Here is a 25647-nt window from a genome sequence, read left to right as displayed (position 1 = left end):
TTCTAGAGCCCACTCACTCTAAACCATAGGAGAACCTGGAATACCAAATAAGTCACCTTAGAGACAGAGTTAGGGCTTGTGCTCCTACAGCTCCGCCTCCTCCCTATTTATTCCCGCAGATCCCTGAACCACAAGGACCTCAAGAACCCAAGGGAAGAGGATTTTCCCCCATGCTAACCAATGGGGCTGAGGGTGCGGCTGCAGATATACTTGGAAATGGAGCAGAGCTAGCAGGACAATCTTCAGAAGGAGCACAAGAAAGTAAGAAGCAAATGAGCGCTGCAATGCGAGCCACTGACAGCAGAGCACCCAACAAAGGGATGCAAATAACCAGGCATGATGCAGTCTCAACTACTGTGGAGCAGTCTAGACTGAGAGTGCGTTCAGTCCCAGCTGGGAATAGAGATTCCCATGAGCACAGTCCCCTCCAACCTGAGAAAGTTAAGAAGGACCGCAGGCTGCTTAGCTGGAAACCGAATTCAAACAGAGAGGACAGTATCTTCTCCCTCTAGTGATGCAGGTGATCCAGACCCCATACATTACTAACAAATATCTTACCATAAGAGACTTTCCTACTCCCAGGGGTACATGCCCCATCCACTTCCCCTTCTGACTTAATGAGCGTTAATAAACCATTTTCCAACATTAGAGAAAACACCACCCAGTTCTGTGAAGAGTTGTAGAGCATGTTTGATATGCATAGACCAAACTAGGCTGGTGTAAATCAGTTAGTGTGTTAAGTGGTACCCAGTGAAGTGAGAGAAAAATTGAAAAGTTGACTTGGTGGAGAAAAGACCCCAGGAATGATTGGACCCTAAATGTGGCAAAGTTGACTGAAACATTGTTGAATGCTGTTGCAGATGGGTGCCCAGTGAATAGAATTGGACCAAGATTTCAAATGTTAAACAAGAAAAATGTGAATTGCCAGCAGATTATCTAGTCAGGCCTGTGTTTGAAAAGTATTTGGGCACTGTCCCACCAAAAGAGATGGCTCGGGAGGCTGTAGGGGGTGCTTTTGTGCAGGGCTTGTTACAGAATGTGAGAAGTCAATTGATGAAAATGTGTATTGGATGGTAAACTAAGAAAATAGCTGATTTAGTGACTTCTGTGGTTATCCGTAGTTTCCTTGTGGTCCCTAACTCTTCTACCATCCTTTCTTGTATCCTCAAAAATGCCTGGTGGTTTACTGTATTTGATCTCTTTTCTATCGTCTCCTCCATCCTCATACACAACGAGTCAGATCCTCGCCGCGTTTTCATTCAGAAGTTCTCAACTTTTGTGGCAGAGGCTCCCTGTAGTGAAATATGTGTTTTTGACCACTGACTCTGTGTTGCACAACCTTGCACCTTAATTAGTTGTTCAGTGTTCACCAACTGCAGATTACATTTTGTATTCAGTTTAGCTGCCTATTGACTTTATCGTAGCGTCAGACACTGTCATGTTAAATATGTTAGGAATTTTCCACATTGTAAACTGTGCTTGTTTTTGTATTTTTTCTCACCGAAGAGCTAGGACATATTATCACCGAACAGTTAGTCAGTCATCATGATAGGAATGTACCAGACTTCTGTTTTTTGTGCAAGCAGGGAACGGTTTGGCCTTGAGAGAGACAATTTGGGAGACTGGCCAGTTCCAACCTGTTTCTTTCAACTCTGACCTACATTAGCCAGCATGTTTCAATATTTCTTTTTTATGGGAGGGGTTTTTCTAGAAAGCCCTTCGGTTCTTTAAGATATAAAAAGGTGGCCCTACTCAGTAGCAGTGGAATTTCCAAGACCTCGGTCAGGATTAGACTTCAAATGCCTGACATATCTGTCCCATGAGGGTGGAGATCTCTTCCTCACAGTTGAACGGGGTCATCTTCTTGCTGGCATGAGAAAGATGAAGAGTTTGGCAGGCCCTACGGTGATGAATTTTTACTTTATTCTTTGCTTTGCACAATCATAACTACATATATTTGCTGTGTACATTGCAGTTGAGAATCATTTCGGTATATTTTCATTTAATTGCTGTGACTATTTTTGAATGTGTGCTTTCTATCTACTAACCTCCTTTTTTAGGAACCTTGTGGTGAAATAATAATAAACATCTTCTTTGAACTGAGAAGTGTATTGCAGAGATTTTTGTCCCTCAAGGATTTACGAGGTCTCTGTCAGTCTTTTCCAAAGCTTTAAAAAAGGTTTGTACAATTTCCAGAGGACTGTACCTTGGTTCAGTACATTGATGATTTATTGTTGGCATCTGTTACTAATGATCACTGCAAAGTTGACTCCTTACTGAATTGACTAAGAAGGGGCATAAGGCTTCAAAGGAGAAGCTACAGTTCTGCCTTTGCCAAGTTTAATATCTTGGACCTGAAATCTCTGCCAGGGAGCACCACTTGTCACCTGAGCAAACTGAAGCCATTCGTATGTTGCCACGTCCAGTCACCATCTCCCAGGTATGAAATTTCTTGGGCATGGCTGGGTCCTAGGTTAGGCGCAGTGGTGAAGCCAGTGCAAGATTATTTCAGTATAGATACCCCTGAACCTTTGCAGTGGCCTAGAGATGCATTTGTACAGATAAAGCAAGACTCTTACATCTGCACCTACCTTGGTGCTCCCCGATAATGCCAAATCGTGTACTGTGTACTGCCATGCACACAATGGTTTTGCCCTTGGGGTGCTGGTACAAGTTTCTGTGGGTCAGAAAAAGCCTGTAGCCTATTATCCTTTCATGTTGAACCACATCATGGTGGGATCCCTCCATGTATCTGATTGGTAGCAGCAGTTGCTGTCTTGTTAAAGCATCTGAAAACATTGTATTAGTACCACTCTAATTGTAGCTGTGCCCCATGCTATTGCTGACCTTCTCCTCACCAGAAATTCACAACAACTTTCCACCGTCACCTTGTCCTTATAAAAAATCTTGTTGTTTTTTTTGTCTCTCATATTCCTCTTGTCCACTTCCCCGCTATGAATCTGGCATCTCTCACGTACCAGTGAATATGGTGAATCTTGTGATTCTCTTGCTAACTGAACATGCAACTAAGCCTTATATGAACCTAACAGATGCACCCGTGCCAAACTGTGATTTGATGTATTTTGTGGCTGAGCCACACCACAGATATGACAAATGTGCACTGATTGCAGGTTACGCTGTATATACTGTACATCAGGTTATTGGAAGCTGCTGCCTGCCCAGTCTAAAGTCTGCCCACTGTGTTATTGGACTGAAAGTATGCATTTGGAGTTACACGTGTGACTTTGGACACCTCTAGATGCAGAGAGTATTCTTTAAATCCGCTGGTACCCTCACTAAAAACAGTGTGTTTGTAAAAAACATTGTTGAAGGCTTTATTGTTGCCATAGAAAGTTGCTGCAGTGAACTGTGCTGCTGCCCGCCAATGTTCATATGACAAAATGTCCTAAGGGAATTCTCTTGCTGATTTAGCTGGTAGGCAGGCTGCTTTAGCACAAACTAATGATGCTGCTGTATATGTTGTACAGGGCATTTTTTTTCACATCCCCTCCCTACAAGAGTTGCCTCTGTTGCAGAAGTGAGCTTCTGAGGCTGAGAATCAGTATTGAATCAAGTTGAAGTGTACTACGGAGCAGGAAGGAGTTGGAGAGACAGCTCAGAGTGTGTGGTCACATCGAAGTTCTACTCCCCAACCTTGCACTGTTGTACCATGAAACTGCCCATGTTGGCAGGTATGGTATGATATGTGCCTCCTGAACAAATTGGTATGCGCCCATGGTTTCCACTATGGCACAAACGTATTGCCATTCCTGTGCCATTTGCCAGTCCCATAATACTGGGAAAAGGGAGTAAGACCACCACCACTGTTCACCCTCCTATATGGGGCCTCTCTGTACACTCATTCTTATGTGATGGCGATTGCCTGTATGTTTTCAGGGTGGGTTGAAGCTTCTCCATGTGTAAAGGCAGGTGCCATTACAGTTGCAAAGTGCTTACTTAGTGACTTCATTCCACGATGTGGAAGCCCAAGTTGCATCTCGAACAACTGAGAACTACATTTCATTTCATCTGTAGTGCAGGAGATTTGCATAGCTTGGGGGTTGATCATCACTTCCACTGCACCTATCACCCCGAGTCAGAGTACAAAGCAGAATGAAAACAAGGTACACTTAAGGAAAAGATAGAAAAAATAATTTCTGAATTACAATTGAAATGGCCTGTGGCCTTGACCCTAGCTTGGTGGTCCATCAGGGCCATACCAACTCAGAAAAACATATTGAGCCCTTTCCAAACCCACCAATCCTAGCTTCTAAATTAGACCCACAATTGAATGATGATGCTATATTTTAATTCTGCAGAAAGCATATACGCTGCCCCTACAGTTGCTGCTCTCACATTCAGGCTGCCTTATCCGAGTGTCCCACTGAACTTTGACATTTCCTTTCGAATCTACACCCACATTCATCAGATACAGATCACAGTGTAGCCAGACTGATGCGGCAGGTGCTGCTCATCACGAATACAGCCGTCAAGTGTCTTGGGCTGGCAATGTGGATCCACTCCTCCCAGTGCAAGCATGCTGCACCTCCCTGAGACACCTGCCCACTGCTGCTCCATCTGGACTTGCATCAAGCCTTGGGCTAAGACCTTCTGCCAGAGATGTGGCTGCCTAGAGGCCTGTCAATGGGCCAGATTTCCAGTGCCCACTTTCTTTGTCTGCACCACCACACCGGCACAGTGCTGCGCCTTTCACCCCTCATCGTTCTCACTTCTGCACGAGGTAAGCAGCCATCTCCTGGATACCTCTGTGTCTCTGGACTGCTGCCTTTGACAATGCCCTCAGTCTCTCTCTGGCACTTGCTCGTATACTTCATTGCTTAGGAATGGGGAGTTTACTATACTGCAAGTCTCCCCGAGTAGAGCAGCTGTTCTGTGTATGAAAATAACTCCTAGTTGCTGGTGCTTGAGAAATATGTCCAAACTGTCAATATTTCCTCGTGTTTGATCAGCACGCACTTGCCCACCAATATCCTGGAGGGTGTACCTTTGATTGGAGCACCCTCTAGTAAAAATAAAACTTGCCTTTATCTGTTCTGTCATGAGCAAAAACTGTTTGAATGAGCCAGCACCATCTGATAGTCTTTGTATGGCATTAAAAACAAATTGAACAATCCCACTTGTCGCAACGAACCTCATGTTATTCATTTGGCTTTTCGAAAAGGAGGCAGTTCTGTGAACATCAAGAAACAACTAATAGGAGTGACTTTGTGAGCCAAAAGGAGTGTGACGTTGTTGTAGAGACCATTCATTATGTAGCAACCCCCTTTGATCATCATCTTCCTGCTAGCATGGTGTTTCACAAGCATTGATGTCAAAGAGACTATGCACTCTTCATGTACAGAAAGAAAACCTATTCATGGCTGTTTCACGAATGTGCTGGGGTCATTTATCATGGATAAATTATCCACACTATCAGATACTGTGATGTTCATCTTTTCCAGCAACAGCAGAGACAACGTGAGGTCTCCGAAATTAACAGATTATTTTACATTCTAGTCACTAACTATGGTGTAAAACAGGCCACCCTAGAGACTAGACACAGTGCTCAGATACTTGAATTAGTAGCCAATGCCACCTGTATGAATAATCTTTATTCGATCAAATAAATAGATCATAAAAGAGTTACATAGAATGCAAAATTTAAAAACATGTAAAATATACAAAACATTATCCATAAAAACGGCCAAAGCCCCCTCCAAAAAAAGAAACATCCCATCTTGTTATTAAAACAGCAACTTCTTACGCCAGGCCACCGCTCCTTTCAGGAAGTGGCCCACTAAGCAGCATACATCATAATCATTTAACTGGTGAAGGAACAGCAAGGCGAACGTACAATTAGTGAAGTTCTGTTTTCGTAACAATGGTACCAAATACAATTTTCTAAAGAGCTCGTAATACTTACAAAAAAACATAAAGTGCAACAGTGTTTGTGGTGAGTGTGCATCACAGGGGCAGGTGCACATAACACTAGAGGAAAACTGTCCTTGGGGAAAGGACAGCATCCAATGTAGAGAGCCCAATCTAAAGTGGGTTAAGAGCATTCGCTCATACGCATTATGGACAAACAGTAAATAAGAGGCTGGGCCTGCGGACATTTGAGCCATACAGTAATCCTTAACCGTTGCCTTGCCCACTTCGTTTGTCTCTCCGTCCGTAAGTAGTAATAAGATGCAGATTCTCTAATAAGTGCGGGCAACCCAAATCGGTCAGAGAGCCCTTAATGTATTTCAACCATGGAATTGAGCAGGCAAGAATACTAGCGAGAAAGTCCTTAATAATCAGCTGATTGAGGACGGCTTCCTTATTAAGCCAGATCGCGCACCATAGCTCCAGCAGAGAAATGCAAATTCTATCCTGTAAGTATTCAAGACCCAGTTCCTGGTGAACATAAAAGTGTGGTGTGGAGGGCCGGGTGCCCAGCAGCCGGCAGCAAAACCAATTTTCCTCAACCTGAAGGCTCCCTACATCTTTATAGCCCCACACCATAGGTCACAGCCGGCAAACATTTTCTTTTATAGAACTCCAGTAGGTGGGCAACCGGCCTTATCCCTATATTAGCAGCTAAGGAGTAGGTGATGCCTACTGTGAGCCAAAAGCATGAGACCCTATTTTTCAGGCAGTGGCGCCAGATACATGCTTCATCAAATTCTAACCCCAAGTATGGAAAGGAGCTTACTTTTGTCAGGGTACGTCCTCCTATGTGCATAGGGTGTGTCTTAGTGTTTTGAGGCCACAGACCATTACAAGGGTCTTTGAACAGTTGGTTTCGAAGTCCAAGTTTCTTATGAATTCAACAAAGCTATCAACTAGCTGCTTGATCCCATTTGCTGTCCTCGCCAGTAAGACTGCATCATCCGCGTATAATAGAGCTGGAATAGCATTATTAAGTATGCGGGGGACATCAGCTTCGGTGGAGACCAGGGTTTTCTCCAGATCATTAATATATAGGAGAAATAAGATAGGGGCGAGAACACACCCCTGGTGTACTCCCCGACTGACACCAAAAGGAAAAGTGGTCTCGCCATTTGGCCCTTGTACCCAATATTAACCTTGAAGCACGCCACCAAACCCCCTTTAGCATGACCAGACGGTGAGGGGGAGGCAAAGTTACTAAAACTGGTGTACCCATCAAGAACCAGTTCCAAAACCGCCCAGGTTTCCTACATAAAAATAATATAAAAATTTTATATAAACAACCGCCAGCCCCCAACCTCTAACTCTGAGGCCAAACCAGCCACATTCCAGCTAAGAAATTTCCAATGCAGTAACTTACTAGTTGGTAAAAGCGGATTAGATGGCAAATTAGCCAATTCCCCTGAGGCATTTACGGATGGACTAGTCTCAGACCCAGTATGGCGATGATATATTCCTCCTCCACCAGCTCCCCGCCAGCGGCTCCCCTGGGCACATTTGAAATTGCAGGTGATTGTCAGTGATTGTCAGTCCACATCTTCCAATTCATTCAAAACAGAATAATGGTTACTGGGTGGGAGATGGGTAATGGGAACAACTCCCTATGCCCCGTAGGGAAACATGGTAAGAAGTTTGAGTGTTGACAGGGTCTCCCATAGGGGCTAGATGTTTATTTAAAAAAGCCCAATGGTAGGATTCTGATCTGCATAAGCCTCATCATACTGGCTTCTGCGAGCGCTAAAACTTCCCTAGAAACATTGGGATCACGAAAGTTGATAATTACGAGGTCACCAGGTAATTGCCTCCTTAATGGGCCTATGCCTCCCACCTGGCGAACAAACAAGATCTCTTTACAAATGTCCCACTTACAGCTTACATTTGTGTTTAGCCAGAAAATGATTTTATTTTTAAGAGCTGAAGTAGATTCCATTATGGAGCTTTGAGGCCTAGGCACATTGTCCACGATAACCACATATGGGCATGAAGCTGGTGGCAAATCTATGACTGGGAGCTGGGGAGGTGGGTGCTCAACCCATTGTTGTCTAGGCTGGCTGCCAGAATGTAACATTTTATTTGTAATTTGAAAAGTAGGTTCCTGTGTACGTCTTGGCCCAGTCTTTGCCCGGGAATGCGTTAACAGTCTGATGACATTAAGGATAGTGTGAAGAAATTATACAAGATTCAAACTGTCTTTGACTCTAAGCTGAGTGACATCTGGTCTTGGTTATAAGACATATTTGGGAACTGCAGAATAATGATTTTCAAAATAATGCTTGCAGCCATTCTTGCTATAAAACACTTTACATTGTGATTAACTTGCGTATGTGTATCATCTAACGTGCTTGGAGTAATAAAGGTGTTCCCCATGCATATTTACTTGTCATTTTAGAGGGTGCTGAAGGATGTGATAATGAAAAATTCAAAGACTGAAATGATCTGATTATATGCTATTGATTGGTTTGCTGGGCTTCACCTCTTGCTGCAAAAGGGGGGCTTGAGAATGTAAAATTTACATATATCACACTGTTTGTATTAACACATGCCCATATACAACTCTTTTCATATTAATAATTGTGGTTTTGTTTTTATTATTAATTGTGATTTTGTTTTTATACCTGCTTGAAGCTCACTTACCTACATTTTAAATGAAATGCCATTTTGCTTTCCTTTGTTGTACATTGCACATTGTAGCCCAACCACTCCAATAAGTGTAACCTTGTTCTGAAGTTGACAAAATGAAGCGAGTATTGCCAAAACTAGTGGAGTCAACTTTTTGCACAAGAAACTTGTATCAGACTTCGAAAGTCTTGCTGCATTTTTCCCTAGAGAAGATTACTGGGACCGTTTTCACCCTAGATAATAGCATGTCCATGCTGCTGTGAGCATACAAAGTCACAGTATTTCTAAAAGGGCAGACAAAAGGTGGCCATAGGCAGAATGAAGCTAAATTTGTACCGGTCTCTGCGGCCACTTTGGCTAGATGGGTCAGGTGGTTGCTGGGGGAGGCTGGAATAGACATTACTAAATTCAGAGCACATTCTGTTCGTGGGACCATGGCATCTAAAACTTTTTGTACAGGTTCTCATTTAGAGGGTATAATGGCCACAGAGAATTGGTCTTCGGACTTTACTTCCAAATTATTCTATCATAAACCTATTGTTGATGTAGCATTTATGGTGGTTGAACAGCTTTAAACAACATAATCCAAAGCCTCCAGTACTGCTATAGAAAAAAAAAATGTATAGCTCACGTTTCAAGAATTTTCAATTCTATTAAGGACATGGAAGCGAGGATTATCCCACCTGTAAACTGAATATATGTCTATATATAATTCTGTTGATGTATAATGTTATTATGATATTCTCACATTTGATTTCCTTTTGACAAGTTCATGATTATTCCCATAGTTCCATTTTGTTGTCAGGATCTGACAATAAAGGAGCGTGGGTGGTTAAGAAGCTCTTAACAGGAAGTCTTGGGTTGATGCTTCAGGTCGAGCTGCAAGTTGCAGTTTAGAGTTCTCCGCTGGATGGTTCCAGTTTTGAAGGGATTCAGGTTGTTATGCTGTCAGTTGATTACAAAGAAAGGAAGGACTGAGGTCTCAGAGATAGATATACTAGGACTGGACCTATGATTGGACAGAGTATGGACTACTGGGGAAATTGGGAAAAGTAGTTTTTGTGGTTAAAAGTCGTGATTGGCTGCTGTATATTTCTCAGTAAAAAAAAAAAAAAACAGAAGCATAATCCTCACCTCCATGTCCTTATTAGAATTGAAAATTCGCTGTCTTTCGAACGTGACTACTATTGGTTACGTTGAAGTCGATATGCACGAGTGGTGGGTGGTCTCCAAGGCTAAACGCTAGACTGCGGCTATCAGTAAGTGGAACCACGCTCGCAAAGTGGCCATTTTAGGTGTGGATAAGCACGCCTTTTCTCCCGGGAGGGGGCGTGTCTACTGGGAAGCCTTTCTGCTCTGGTGAAACAGTGGCTGCTTTTCCCTTCTTTCGACCCCCTCACGGTCGAAGCTCTGCCCGCCCACTTCAGTGTTCTATTGGTTGATTTCCGCTAGGATACTCTCATTGGTCAGAACGAGGGAGGCGTCTTTGGCTACTTTTTAGTTGAGTTGTGCGGGGAGTGACCACTGTCAGTGGTGTTTCGCACAGGTACCCGAAGTCAGCATGGCCACCCTCCGAAGCCTAAGTTCGACAGCAAGGCGGTCGCAGCCGGTCAGTACAAAGGACATCAATCCTTTCTGTGGGGATGGGCTGTGGCAGAGGCTGGCGCAGTGCCAGCGTTGCCCTTAGAAGGCTGCAGAGCGCTGCGTGGCCGGGCAGGTGTTCTCTGTGCCACAAGGTGGTCCTTGTTCCTGCAAGAAACCTCTAATAGCAGGAGCCGATTGTGAATGTAAAGAGCTCAGGGGGCCAGGTTCTTTAATTGTAAGAGGTCAGTGGGCGGCCGCAGAAACTCCGTGTCTCATTTATATTCGTAGGAGGTACATTGTTGTGGGCAGAGGTCGAATAGGTCGAATTGGGCGGCATCATTGTGGAACGGCGTGTCCTTGTTTTGTTAATTGCCCTAAAGCAGTTCACATACATTTTACTAAAAGTGGGGCGGGCTGTGACTCCAACAAACATCTTTGGTCGATCACTGATGCAGAAGTTTATTTAAGTTCTTCTATTAAAATTGAATAAACAGTAAACATCTTAGTTTCTATCACATAACATGCATTCGTGCTGCATACAGTAAACCATTGAATTTCTGGTGGCACGAGGTTTCTAGGCTTCAATTGACTGGCAGCTGGTCGCTCCATATGGTCTACATCTCAGGGGTTCTTTGCCTGCTTGTGCAAAATGGTCGCTGTGTTTTAGGGGGTCTCTTCCTTCAGAAGGTGTTTTTGCTGCTCGGAATCTGTAGGTACAAGGCCCATCCACGCAACTTCCAGCTGCATGTAGTTTGCAGCTATTGAGATCTGTGTGTGCAGGAGGTCTGAGGCTAACAGAAGTCTGCTTTTATAGAGCTGTATAGCTGCAGGATGTCTGTGGCGGCAGGAGATTTTTGGCTGAAGGAGGATGTTAAAATTATGTAGCCAAATAATTTAGAAATGTTTTCCGGGCTGTCTGTTTGCTGAGTGGTGGATGTTTATTTTACACAGCCACTAGTTGAAATTCAGACAGGGCTATAGCCTATATACTTTTGATGTCAGGAGGTTGTTGAAACCCTTAGCATGTCTCACCTCCTGCGTCTGCAGTACAAATCACCAGGTATCATGCTTCTCTGCATTCTATCCTGCGCCGCATAGAATGCAAATAGTAAGCATCTTTTCTGTTCAGTCGGTGATCACTCTACTGCCCCATGAGGCTTTCAGGAATTGATGATTTAATTTAAGGGTTCCTGCTAACAATAGCTCGAAAAATTAAGATCTTCTGGGCCTCGGCGAATAACAGATTGCAGGCTGCAGTTTAAAGTCATCAGAGACTTGCTCCCTCTTTCATCCTTTAAAGGTTACTGAAACAAGAAATAGTGTTTGGATAAAAAAATAGCGACATGGGAACATTGAGCTTGTAGTGTGTGTTATAGAACCAGATAGTATTACTACTCCCAGGTTTAGATTTGGCCTGTGTGTTTAGCCTTTTTCCTATGCAAATTACTGCCCCATATTTATGGAAAATGTTTTGCTTCCCATACATGATTGTGTTATGTTAAGTGTGCTGCATGCCATCTGGCTTGTTTTTTGAGTACCAGTTCGCTGTAGGATCTCGAATTGGGTCCGGTGACAGCAAAGTAACCTTTTGCAAGAACAAACGAATGTCCAATAGCCCTATGTGGAAAAAGGGCGACTTTGATCTCTGTACTCCTTTGCTCATAGCAAGATTATTTTCCTTATGAAAAAGAAAACAAGTTTACTAATTACATAGACTCCGGCTTCCAAATATAAAAATTTAAATCGATATTCAAGGCATCATTCTAGGCATTTATAAGTATATTGTATTACTTTTTGCAGCATGTTTTTGCAGGGAAGTTGGTATTGGGGAAAAGAAGAAGCCTCTGGTGCATAGTATTGGTCTGTCTTTGAAGTGGAAGAACTAAGCAACAGAAGGTAGAAAGTACACGGGAATTGTAGCAAGAAAACTAAGCATTTAAATAACTGAAACAAGAGAATGAGAGAGAGAAGTTTGTCCAAGTACCACTTGGAGAGGTGCCCAGAGTGGTAGATAAAGGATGCCCAGTGCTGGACAAAAGAGATATAGGATTTACCTGAGCTTGAGGAGTAGTTTGTACACTAGAATGATGGAGCTGTCAGTATGTAATATGGTAAATATGTACATGATAGGGATGATCCCTCCTTCTTTATCACTATACATCATTCTTTCTGTCCTTTTTTCCATCCATTACTTGCCATCCTTCTCACCATCCATCCATCATACAACCTTTCTTCATTCCTTTGCCACTCTTCCTTTCTCACTCCCCTATTTCCGTGCTCTCTTGATTGAGGTCTTACTCTTCATTTCTTGTTTCTTCCGCAGTGTCCTGTTGTCGTAAGACCCTTACCATGGGAGTAGGACTGCATGGTTTAGGGCGGCAGCACCACTGCGTGTGGGTGACTAATGCCAGCTGCCGGTCTGACATTAACGGCTAGCTTACAGCACCTCACCCACATCTAGAAAGTAAAGGTGATTGTGGCAACCTAGAAACATGACATTCTGACTCCTTAGGGAAATCGTTGTGGACAGATCTTACCCCGTTTTGTCAGTTACGGTCTCACAGATGCAAATGCAGACAAAGAGATGCAGGATAAGTTTCAATGTATTTATTGAAGTGACTGCATTGTATGATAAAAGCATGAGCTGCGATTATTAAGAGGATGAAACGTAGCACTGATGATTGTGATAATTAGGGTGAAACATGTAAACAGTCCTAACATCTGACATAAGTATGAGATCTAGTAATCCCTACCTACACCCTAGTGTCTAACATGAGAGCATAGCAGTGGTATCTCTTCTGGCTGTCCCGGTCTATGGAAGGAGCTCCGACCCCATACCTGAAAGAAGGCAAAGGTCTGCCTGTTGTTCTGCCTGTTGTTCTGCTGACAGTCCTCCCAGTTGGCTGAAAAGACAAGGGCAAAATCAGCAAAGCTGGCAAAGTGGCGCACAGCATAAGATGGCGCTGGCTGGAATGCCCTCTACCTTTCTTAGGGCTGTTGTGGTGTTTATATAACAAAACATTTTGTTTTCTGCGAACAGGCCTAACATTATAGTATGTCTATGGTTAGAAGGCTGACTCCATAACCCTTGGAGCGGCAATACTAAGTAAACTATTGTGTATAAATAGAGCCTTGAGCAGGACACAAGGTAAAATGCGTGCAAGGGCCAGATTACTGTAGAACTCAAACAAATATATTTTCTAACAAAGGCAGCTGATAACATATAAAGCAACGAGCTAAAAGTGAGTTGTGCTAAAATATAATAAAATGTATACACGTCTTAAAGACACAGGCTGTGGGTCTAAGAGCTAAAATATGGGTGCCCAATCTAGACGCTAAAAGGAACCCACAACACTGTGTTTACAATTATGGAACTTTTAGAATTGTGGGCCATTGTGATTTCTATTTGATATCCTGGTCCTTTTTTGCCTTTATACTTTATAATGCCTAGAGAGATGAGTACATGTTCCCAGACGCCCTCCGTGTCCTCCTAGTTTGCTCCCTTTCCCATCTGTGTAGAGACAGCTGCACAGGGGAGAATTGTGACCCGTTCCGCCTAGGGCATGATGAAAAGCTTGATTTCCAGCTCCAGCTGAGTTGGCTTTCTTGATATCCCATGATCAGTGTCATCTTCCCAGTGGCTTCCAAATTAGCTGGTCGGGTCTTTGTTACTACAATTGCACATAGGACTGCATCTCTTTTCTCCGCTGGCCTAGTGTTGTGCTTGAGTCCATCCCCCAAATTCCATTGCCATGTGGTCAGACCACATTGCTTTTAGCTCTTAAAGCTCATCACCAATTTTCCATATCAGCTAGGCAGGGACAGACTTCTAAGTCAGATGTGAATTTGTATTGCTATTCCTTGCAGGGGTTACAGGGCCCAACCGTGGGGGTTGAGGCCTTTTACTTCCAATGTCCTGGTGCCCGACTTGCTATGGATCCTGAGCAATTGGGCCAAGCTCACCCTATGTACTTGACTCTCAGTGATAGCTATAGTTGAGCAGTCCAAGGCTCCCTGGGGGATAGAGTGAAGTATAGAGACAGTTTAGTGAACACGACTCCTAAATCAAAGAGCGGACAGCAATGTCAATAAATCGGTGTCTAATCAAACAGTTATTTTCAGATTAAAAATAATAATTTTGTTTCAAACTCTTTGCATTTGAAGAAGTAATACAACACTCATAAGCAATAACACTATCTCCTTGAGTTTGGGGATTTAGTGTTTCAGTGGCAAATCCCTGTCCTACCGCTTCTCGTACTGCGGTTGGGGTTATTCCCCATTCACTGGTGGTCACATCCAGGAAATGCTCACTAGTACGCCTTACTCAAGAGTCCAATCCAACTCTTAGAAATTAGTCAAAAGTGTCATCGGTGCCAAAGCACCTATAGCAGGGAGTACTCTGTGGCCCCGTAGGACCGTTTCAAGTCTTACGAACTCTTCCTTTCTGCTGGAGAGGGTATCTCAGCGGGTGCCCCAACTGTGGGCAGTCATGTTGCTCCAGTTCTGATTATTCGAGTTGGGCTGCACTCAGTAGGTTCTGCAGCACCCGGCAGGCGCAGGATTTCCACTGCTTGCACTGCCGACTCCATCTGCGATCGGAGGTCCTCCAGTGCTTCCTCCTCCAAGGTAGGTTCAGCTCTCCCCACTGGGGGAGGAAGGGTTGATCCTGGTGCTCCTGATCTGGTCCCAGGGAGGTGGATGCACACATGGTGTCCTCCTCCATCCATGGGTGAGGTCAGGGGTCAGTTCCTCGATACTTGATATCGACCCGTGGGTCCCAGCTCAGTTCACTAGCAGTGGTCGGAATTCCGAAAGTCACTTAGTACTGGCAGCCCCTCCTGGCATACCGCGTTGTCATGGTACTTGCACACAAGGTTTGTCCCTCTTTGCACTTAAGTCCACACCATGTTGGCCCTCTCCTGACATACGTTGGTCACAGACCTGATTCTGCACATGGTCAACTACCCACTCTGTGCAGCAGACGTCTCCTGACACCTTGCATTGGGAATTCTCTCTAAAGGGCTTCCTAATGGACCTTGCTTCCTCCAAAGCTCTTCTCTCTCTCCAGGACACACTGGTCTTGGCAGGCACTGGTGATCCAGGTTCCACAGCAGGTGGTCTTGGTTTCCCTGGGTGATGTCCCCTCACCTAGCAGGGAGACTTGCAGGCCTTTTCCCCCTGGTTCTGGTTACAGGCAGAAGTCTTGCAGAGCTTTCCCTTCTTACACAGCCCATCTGGCTGCTTGGCAGATGACAATATTTTTACAGTCTGAACCTTCCCTTCTTATAGTCCATTTCCAGTCACCAAACGTGATTTAGGGTCTGGTCTTTGAAGGTCGGCTTCTTTTGAAGTGCACTCTTTTCCTCCCTCTTCTTCCTCTTAAAAGGCTGCCTGTGTCAGCAAGAGAGACTCTGAAGCTGATAGTCCCAAAACACAGGCCATTGGAGTTCATTTCACACCGAATGTAAGCCACAGTGATACGTGAGTCAAAACGTTAACCTCGGGCTCCCCGTCCCAATCTCTATGATTCCTTTATCAGCCTCATCTCCTTCCTGGGATGTTTCTAGGCCCCTTCCTTGCTAACTCGTGTACAGGGGGAGTCACTCTCTCCCTTCCCCAGTGTATCCAACCCAGCTCACAGGAATGCATCAATACACAAATCTGTCTGAGGGGATTCATCTACTCCTTGTGTCTTCACCAGGCAGGCATGGGCTTCCCAAATTCGAAAACAGGGCCCTCCATGCAATGTACTATTACAGGCACACATGTACTCATTGTACGTACACAGAACACACACTGTTCAATGCTCCTACTTCCATGTATTGCTCTACACCAGGGACACATACATTCAGCACACACATTCCCTCTGCACACACTGCTCACTACTGTACCCTTACTGTATTATAACATGGTGTGCTACATGCAAACACACACACACTGCTAGTACACACATTTCACATGTGCACTGCACAATACTTCACCCTTCATATATTGTACTTTTTGAAAGCACACATACACCCAGCACATGCTTTTACTGTGCAAGCACTACATCTCTTTTTTTCTATTGAGAGTAAATACATCAAATCGAAAAACTATTGAATACATCTTGGCAACCTAAATTCATTGTATAAATAATACATTATGCAGATAGCAAATACATCATAGCAATGTGTACTCATCATATAGATCAAGTTGTCAAATAATCCCTCATTTTGTCCCAGATATGATGGAATCTAACAATTGATCCTCTGACTTTAGCTATCTGGAATCGCAGTTCATATGCTTCCTTAATTTCCTTCCACCATTCCTCATACTTGGGCACAGAGTCAGAGTTTCATTTTATAGCAATAATCAATATAGCGATAGTTAAGGCATAAAAGACCCAATCTGCAACCCCAATGCCCAGCAGCATAAATTTTGGCGTGAATGATGACCCAGTAGGGTGTATAGTAGATATTTGCAGCAAAACAGAAGACAAGAATGTTGTGAGTTTGCAGCATGCAACAAACGTGAATATTAGCAACCGCTGCCCTTGAACAGGGTGGGCAATTGTAGGGTATATTTTACCACTTACAAAGTTTAGAAGGGCGTATATCAAAAGAGTGTGATAAACCTCTGGTGGATGAAATAACCTTACATAAGCGAGCAAGACTACCAATCAGCTCTTGCTCCGGAACAAGCTCACCTAAGCTTGTGGACCACTTGTGAACCCATAGTCCGAAATTGCTTGAAGAATGTTGAATTAAGCAACTATACCTATCGAAGCTATTAGATTGGCCGTTACCAAAAATCAATTGTGCAACTTTCGACTGGGCCAAGGAAATTGTGATGCTAACGGCTCTGCTGAGTAGAAAGGTTAGAATCTGTAAATATATATATTTTTTTAATCATTACGACGTAATGAAAATTCCGCCCATAGATCTAAAAATGATTTAACCACAAAATCATCTACCAGATCGCCTAAGCACCTGACACCAGCCTGGCTCCGGGTACAAAAATATAGGGAAGCAAAACATTGGGGCAATTCAGGATTGTTCAATAACAGGGTATGTGCATGGAATGATGGAATTCTCAAGAACCTTCTAATGTTGGTCCAGATCTTTTCAAGGGCTTCAGTAGTCTTCAATCTAACTTTCTTGAAAAATCTCTCACTTTTGAATGTTCTTACTAGTGCAGGGATTTTTCATAGTAAAAATGGCATAAAGCCAGTTATCTGGATTAAAATCATATAGCAATCTGATATGATTAGACATGCTGGCCCAGTGATACATGTGCCAATCCTGTAAGTGCCCATCCAACCTTAATTAGTGGGAGTTTTAAAAATGTTGTGGCTCTCCGCTTTTTCTTCCTTTTCCATTTAAATGTAGTCACTATAGAATCTAGCTACTTGAAATATTTGTGGGGAATGTACAGGGGTAGGCAAAAGCATCCACTTGGCCAATAGAGCCCTGCTCTATTGTAATTCCGAGATATAATTATATTCATAACACATTGTGATAGGAGGAGCACCAGCTAATCACAACATACCTGGCTCTAACTGTCACTTGGGGATCACGACAAGTAGCCCTGCCCACCAAAATGAGTTGCGTTTTGTGAGCCTTTAATTTATAACTAGAGTTATGTCCAAAATATAGGGCTGTTTGTTGAACAATATCAATTGTTGGATCAGAGCAATGTGAAAATGCTAGTACATCATCTGCATAAACGACCAGCGGGGAAGCCAAGAGTAGGTTTAGATTACATGGAATATTTTTTCCATTAAAGTCTGATGTATGGCTCCATATATAGAGCATACAGAGCAGAAGACAGTGGGCAGCCCTGTAGAGTGCATTTGCCTTAGTGGAATAGAAATAAAGGGATTTGGCTCCTGTTGTCTGATACTCTGGGACCTAGGGGCTATATATAGTTTGAATCAGTTTAATGAAATTGGTCCTAATTTTAAACTGCCCTAATAGTTTCCAAAGTAACTTCCAGGACATCCAATCAAATGCTTTCTCAGCATCTAATAAGATGATACTTGAAGGTTCTTGCAGAGTCTCAGCCCCAAATATCAGTGTAGTAAAAAGGTTTGTATGTGAGATCGTATTCTTAACAGGAATGACACCTTGTTGTTCTGTTCAGATGATGTTAGCCAGGAGATAATTCTATTAATCCTGTTAGCCAGGATGTTAGTAAATACATTAGAATCGGTTCTAAGAAGTGCTATAAGCCGATAAAATCTACACTCTACTGGATCTTTGTCTCTCTTTAAAAAATATTGTTATTATGGCCTCTTTCCAAGAGGATTGAGCACCACCTCTATTTTGGATTTGTTTTACACCTCCAGCAGCAGTGGGATGATTATAGGTGCCAAGTTCTTATATATTTCAGATGGACTATAATCCGTCCAGGGGCTTTTCCTGCTGGTAAATTACAAAATAATATTTATAACCTCTTTCTCTGAAAGCTCAGTGTCAAGCATATCATTATACCCAATATCCATTTTGCGCAGGTCTAAAGGGCTCAAGAATGCCCAAATATCTGTGAAACTTCCCTCTGACTCCTCCTGATATAATGTGGAATAATATGCACTGAAAACGGACTAGATTTCAGAGCGCTGAGTGCAAACCTCCTCCCACTGAATCCTTAATCTTGGTAATTTCAGTTTTTTGCATGTTAACCCGAATCAGACATGCCAGCAACCTCCCTGACGTCTCGCCTATTTCATAAACAAGAGCTTGCGTTTGAAAGGCCTTTTTGTTGATCTGGGTAGTTAATAATGCAGCAATGCGGCCTCATAACCCCATAATATTTAGGAATATTGCATGTGCTGTGCAAGAGCGAGAAGTAATCTGTGCCATATGACACTGGATAAAACAATTTAACTGTCACCTAGCTGATCTCTCTTCTTCGCTATCTGTTTTTGAGATCTGAGTAATAAAAGATTGTGACACTCCTGTAATAAAGGCTCTCATAATATCCCAGTTCACAAAATGGTGGGCTGAACCTTGATAAAATATCCCAGTTGACAAAATGGTGGGCTGACCCTTAGTCACTATAAATTCCTGCATGAGTGTGCGTAGGTTCACAAGGTTAAAATGATTGGCTACAGGCTGGTCAAGTTTCTCCTGAATTATTGCTGATTTGTGGTTCCTGAATTGTGTACGGTGGTCATTCACTGTTTGGCCTACACATTGTTTTTTACAGCTTTGGTTTTGCACCGACGCGCATAAATAATGCATGTTGAGTAGCATATAAGATGTCAATAAGTCCTTTTCGTAACAGAACTAGTTACTAATGATGTTTGTAAAAGGTATTCACATGAATCACCCTTCCGCTCTCAACTACAGAAACATAATGAAAAAAACATTTCCTTTACTATCCACTTCTAAAAAAAAAAAGTGAAAGATTTTGCTGAAACCACCAGTCATTGCTTACCGCAGTTGTCCAAATTTACAATCTCCTGGTGTGAGAGCTGAACTCCAGCAAGCTGTAACAAATGGAAGGGTTAATTGATGTGATCTTAAAAGGTGGATCACGTGTCTGAGGTGTAAAGATGGATAATTCCTGAGTATATCCAAATGTGGACTAAGCCTGCTGGATTATGTGTACTTGGTGAGTATTTTGGATTTAAACCTGGCCTGGGATGAGCCCTTACTAATGTAAGTCTCCCCATAAAATGTGACCTTTCAAAGCAAGGTGATCTAGTTTGCCCAAGTGGAGTTCACTACAGTGCACACAACAGGCTTGAAGTGGGTTCTGGCAAGGCAAGTTGCTTTTACTGAAAAATATTTCTTTAGCGCTCCATAAGCCTAGGTGCATTGTGCAGCTGTCCACAATAGAAGGCAACAACTGATAATGGAGAAATCCCACAGTCTTAAAAATAAGTCAAAGTGTAGGAAAGAACGTGTTTTAAAAAAATAAAAATGATCAATCTCCATGATATTAGCAAAGAATTCCACCTCACTGTGGACATACCTGTAAATGACTAAAGGATCCCCACATCTGCTGCTCCAAACCCCTTTGAATGTTTCCAGTTTTCTTCTACATATTAACAACTTTCACGGTAGGGGAAATGCCAGGGAAGTTCTTGCAAGGTAGAGTAGGTGTGTTTTAACTATGTTTTTGTTCGGTGATTAGTCTATATGCTGCATGAAAAACGCCTTTGATTTGTATCAGTGAGGAGACTAGTAAATGTGTTGCCTCCAACACTGTGATGAAATGATGGCTTGGACCATGGGCCAGGAGTTCACAGAAGGGAAGAAGGGCTTGATTTTCCTAAAGATGCCAGCTGGGCCAAACTGTTTGTGCTTTCTGTAGTATTGTTCCTGAATAACTGAGAGTGGTCAATGAGAAAGCTTCTGGATTCAGTGTAACGTGACAACTGTATGTATTTTGAACAATTATTTCATGCGATCCCCGGAGATCCAGATTGAACAGTGATGGAGCTTGACTGCTCATGCATATTGTTCTCAGAAAAAGACCTCCCTGCCTTACACGAGTCCTATTTTTCTAAATAATGAAGTCTGTCATGGCAGTAGCTCTCATAGAGAAGTAGGAGATATCACAGACTACGGGGATCGCAATATATCACTGAGCTGCACAAATCTTTATAAGGTAGACTTCTGTCTTCAAATACATTTTCAAAAAATAAAAGAGCGGCGTGGCTCTTACTTGGAAGGAGGAAATTCTACCTCCTATGAATCTAGAGGAACACAATAATGAAGACGTGGATGCAAAAGTGAAGCTAACGAAAACGTGAATCATTTGAGCTGTTTTAATGGAATAGATAAAATCACAAGAGGTGAAAGGACCATGAATCTTTCAGCAACACAGAAGAAAAAGAAAATTACAGGACATACGAGGCAACCTCTGAAAAATAGATCTGTTGGCAGTGTTATTCCCAGTCGATACCACAGGCACTAAGTTTAAAGAAATGGACAACTGTCATGGAAACGGTTGGGAGAAAGGTTTTTGCTGTTTTTGGGGGGTAGGAAAGTTTTAAATGTTCCACATGATATGTGTGGGCGGAAGGGAGTTCATTATTGGGGCTTTGAGAGATTAAGCTGACTATAAGTAAACATTTTGTACAGTAGAGGAAATGCCATACCATTTGGCAAACATTTCCAGGCACAAATGTGCATAAGTAAGCCCTGTTTTCTAGTCGTATTGTGACTTTTATTGTTTTGCAGCAATCCATGTTGTAGGCACACATTAAAAAATAGGTTCTGCAATTTTCACGTTTTGGTCAAAATTTTCACCTCCCACTACCTGTGAGGCCAAACTAGGCTGAAACTAGTCTTGGGTTGCTTGCTTTCATGTGCTGCGGAAACAAGACGTATTAGTTTAGGACTGATTGCCTTATTAGTAAGCCAAATGCTGCTTTTGCCTCTGTTTGGTCGCCTTCTGTAATACAATTTATCATAACAACATGAATGACTGTAATGCAACCTTAAAGATGCCGAATAGGCGAGAACCGTTGCTTCAAACATCTGCTTCCAGTTCTCTTGTATGTCTTCTGCCTTTGTTCTGTGCACGCTCTCTAATGGGAATGACACACACAGTTATTAGTTGGGATTCTTGGATAGGAACATCTACGCTGAACTTTCAAAGCTGTACTAATCAGAGGTTAGATTGAACACATTTGGCTTGGGCTGCGTATGTTAGGGATCAACTTAAGCGAAAACCAAACATTTCAAGAGAAAAGGGAACCCTTAAATGTTGTGTGTTAAATAATATAAACTTCAGAGAAGGGAAAGAAAACGAAGTTATTTGCGGCACAGTTTTATTCAGTTTTTAGATGGTACCAGATGTATAGCATCCCATGTTCTGGATCTGAAGCAGCCTCCAAACCTTCACCCAGGTGATTTTTTCCCAGAAGTCCCTGTTAGTGTGGCCTGCTTTCTCAGAGCCAATATCCATGAAAGGGGAGCAAGAGACGGACTCGCAGAGAGGGATAAAAAAAATTCTAGCTTATGCGTCAAGAATTATTAAGGACACGGAGGCGAGGATTATGCTATCTCTTTCTTTACTGACTTAAAATAGCAGCCAATCAAATACAAATAAACAAAAAACTATACATCCCATGATGCCTCACATATAGTCACATGGTCCAATCACCAATCATGACCTTAGTCCATAAGTATCTTGACCCTCAACGTCACTTCCTCTTCCTTTAGTCAATCAGATACAGTTCAAATTGAAATCGAAACTTCTTACATAAACTCGAAACAGTCCCAGGAAGTAACTTAAGCACGAAAAATCTCACGAAGTCGTGAAAATTCAGGAATTCTTCTGATCAGAACCTATAAATAATAAAACAGGTAGGTAATATAAAAAATAAATGGAATAAATTTCATTAAAATTGATATTCATATAAATAACATTAACTTAGGTGGGTAAGATATAACAATAGATCATTATCTTCAACAACTACTTTTGTATTCAATAAATAATTGTTCCTACGGGTGGGATAATCCGAATTGAATAGAATTGAAAATTCTTGACGCGTAAGCTAGAAAAAAAAATTAAATTCTATTTCAGGACCGGAGGCTCCGATTATGCTAGTTTAAAGCTGCTCCATTACTACAGTGGCTACATCCAACACAGGTTTGTGATAAAACTTATGAAAAGTATTTTCTGAAGACCAATTCGCAGCCTTCATAATGTCTTCCAAGCGGGAACCCAAAGCATACGATTTAGAGGCCATAGCTCCTCTAGCAGAATGAGCTCCAAAATGTTTGGTATCTATACCCGCTTCATTCATTAACCATCTCATCCATCTAGCTATGGCAGCTGAAGTAACTGGTTTAAAAGGCTTTAGCAAATAAATTAACAATTGACCTTTAACATCATGTCTAAACTTTTCTGTAACAGCTTCATATTCCTTTAAACATTGAACAACACATAACTTAGAATTGACAGGGTACATTGGATATGATACTGACCTGTAATTCGTTTTAGTCCTTCTCGTCACTGTAAAGGTAACTCCATCTGGGGAATATACCCTACCAGCTAAGTCTAGCGCTCTGATATCCGACACTCTCTTACAAGAAATGAGACATAAAAGCATAGTAAATTTTGCCGAAAGCTGTTTGCGAGACAAATACCTATTGGCAGGCCAAGAATCCAAGAATTTTAAAATAACATTAACATCCCATAACACTAAATATTTTGCTTGAGGAGGTTTAGAGAGACGTATACCCCTCAACAGTTTACAAATTAACGGATGTTCTCCAACAGGTTTACCTTCAACTTGGATATGCCCTGCTGAAATGGCCGATCTAAAATTATTGATCGTCCGATATGCTAATCCTGAACTCGCTAATTCCGCTAGGAAGTTAACGTTCAACTCAATATGTGCTTCCACCAGATTGGCACCTCTTCCATCACACCAACTATTCCATCTGCGCCAGGCTGAGGCATATCTTTTATGGGTACTACCGGCCAAGGCCTGTTGAGTGTAGTCAGCAGCTTGTTGCGAAATGCCTGGGGCACTCCATCTTGACCTGAAATCAACCAAGCTAACAGAGTCAACTTCCCTGACGAGATCATTGGATGTTGAAGGCCCTCCGGATTCAAAAGAAGATTCCGATGAGGAGGGATGAGATGAGGAGAGGCACAAGCTAAATGCAGAGCTATGGGGAACCAAGGTTGTGCTCTCCAGAAGGATGTCTGTCTTCTGTCTCTGAACCTGAGACAACACCCTGGCATTCATCAGAAATGGCAGAAAAGCATAACCCCGAAACTGAGACCAGTCTTGGAGAAATGCATCCGTCTTCATTGCACAAGGATCTGGGCGCCAACTGTAAAATTTTGGTATCTGAAAATTGAGCCGAGAGGCAAACAGATCCACTTCGCAACTGCCCCATTCCTTGATTATCTGAGAGAAAATCATTGGATCCAGTTTCCAGTCTCTGGAATCTGTCAGGTATCTGGAATCCCAGTAAGCTATAATGTTCTGGTCTCCCGAAGATATTCCGATATAACCACTAGGCGCTGTGTCAGACAATAATGCCAAAAATCCTTGGCAATCTCTGCCAAAATTCTGGATTTCGTCCCCCCAGTTTGTTGACATACCTCACTGCTGAGACAATGTCCATCCTCAATAGTATTCAACAATCTGTCTTCTGAGGGGAAATACTTTTTATGGCAAAGGAACCCGCAAGAAGTTCCAGGCAATTGATATGCAAGGTTTGTTCCCATTGCGACCATCTGCCGCCTGTCACGAGAGAGTTGCAACGGGCTCCCCACCCCCAACGACTGGCATCGGATTCAATCACCAACTCTGGGTGAGCCCCGAAAATCGCTCTGCCGTTCCAGGCTTCCATATGATGAAGCCACCATTGAATCTCCGATCTTACCTCAACAGTCAAAGGAATCTGTTCTTAGTAACTCAGACCCTGTTGAAGATGTCTGATTTTGAGTCTATCTAAAGCACGGTAATGTAACGGGGCTGGGAAGATCGGCTGAATAGACGAGGCTAACAATCCCACTACCCTGGCTATGTTCCTCAAAGAAACGGTCGGGCTGATCAGAACCAACCTCAATTACCTCTTGATGTTGCAAATTTTTTGAGAGGGAAGAAGAAGCTGACATAGGACTGAGTCTATCACCTGAGTCAGTTTCAACAATGACTTCTGCACATTGATAAGGAAACCTAAATCTTGCAGAAGACTGATGGTCCAGTTCAAATGAGACGGAAGGACTTAGGGAGACTGAGCCATCAGTAAAATATCGTCCAGATATATGATCAGTCGGACTCCCTTGGCTCTTAGCCATTCCATCACAGGCCTCAGTAGCTTCGTGAAGCACCAAGGGGGCTGATGACAGTCCGAAAGGGAGAGCAAGAAACTCCAGACACTGGCCTTTCCACTGAAATTGAAGAAATCTCCTGTGAGGAGGAAAAAATTGAATCAACAGATAAGCATCTTTTAGGTCCAGGCTGACCATCCAATCTCCTACTAATAGAATATATCTCAACATGTGAATGCCCTCCATCTTGAAATGCCTGTACAGAATCCAATGATTGAAATCCTTTAGGTTCAAGACTAGGCGGTGTCCTCCCCCTTTTTTGTCTACTACAAAAATAGGGCTGAGAAAACCATAAGGGTGAGGGGAGGAAATCTGTACGGCATCTTTGTCTAATAAGGCCTGCACCTCTTTGTCTATAAAAACTTGATTTGCGAGGGAAAAACACATCTGGAGAGGCGGTTTGTGTTTGGGAGTACTGATAAATTCTAGGTGAAAACCCATGACCGTTTGGAGGATCCAAGGGTCTCCGGTGATCCCTCTCCAATTTCCTAAAAACAGTGCCACTCTGCCGCCAAGTGTGACCTGAGAGAAATGAATAATGCTCACCTGCGAAACTTGTGTCTTGTATGGCTCCTTGTTGTCCTCTGCGAGAGCCTCTGCGGAAGCGAGGATGCCCTCCTCTGGGACGAGTGGGGTAGAAGGCGGAATCCTGTTCACCATACCAACCTCCTCTGCCTCTGGGGTAATAGTTCTGAGGACTATTGAATGTTCCTCGGC

The 25647-nt window shown here is 42.8% G+C and overlaps 1 protein-coding gene across 1 annotated transcript in view; it reads left to right on the top strand.

Annotated features, from left to right (window-relative positions):
• Positions 1 to 10012: 10012 nt before the first annotated feature.
• Positions 10013 to 25647, top strand: part of ACAT1 (acetyl-CoA acetyltransferase 1) — a 134079-nt gene continuing 118444 nt past the window's right edge. Inside the window, exon 1 of the mRNA XM_069202324.1 lies at positions 10013 to 10162. Within this exon, the coding sequence (XP_069058425.1) occupies positions 10115 to 10162 (48 nt within the window). The 5' untranslated portion in view covers positions 10013 to 10114. The remainder of the gene's footprint in view (positions 10163 to 25647) is intronic.

This window comes from Pleurodeles waltl, chromosome 8 (assembly GCF_031143425.1).
Source record: "Pleurodeles waltl isolate 20211129_DDA chromosome 8, aPleWal1.hap1.20221129, whole genome shotgun sequence".
NCBI lineage: Eukaryota > Metazoa > Chordata > Amphibia > Caudata > Salamandridae > Pleurodeles > Pleurodeles waltl.
This window is presented reverse-complemented; position numbering and strand designations above follow the sequence as displayed.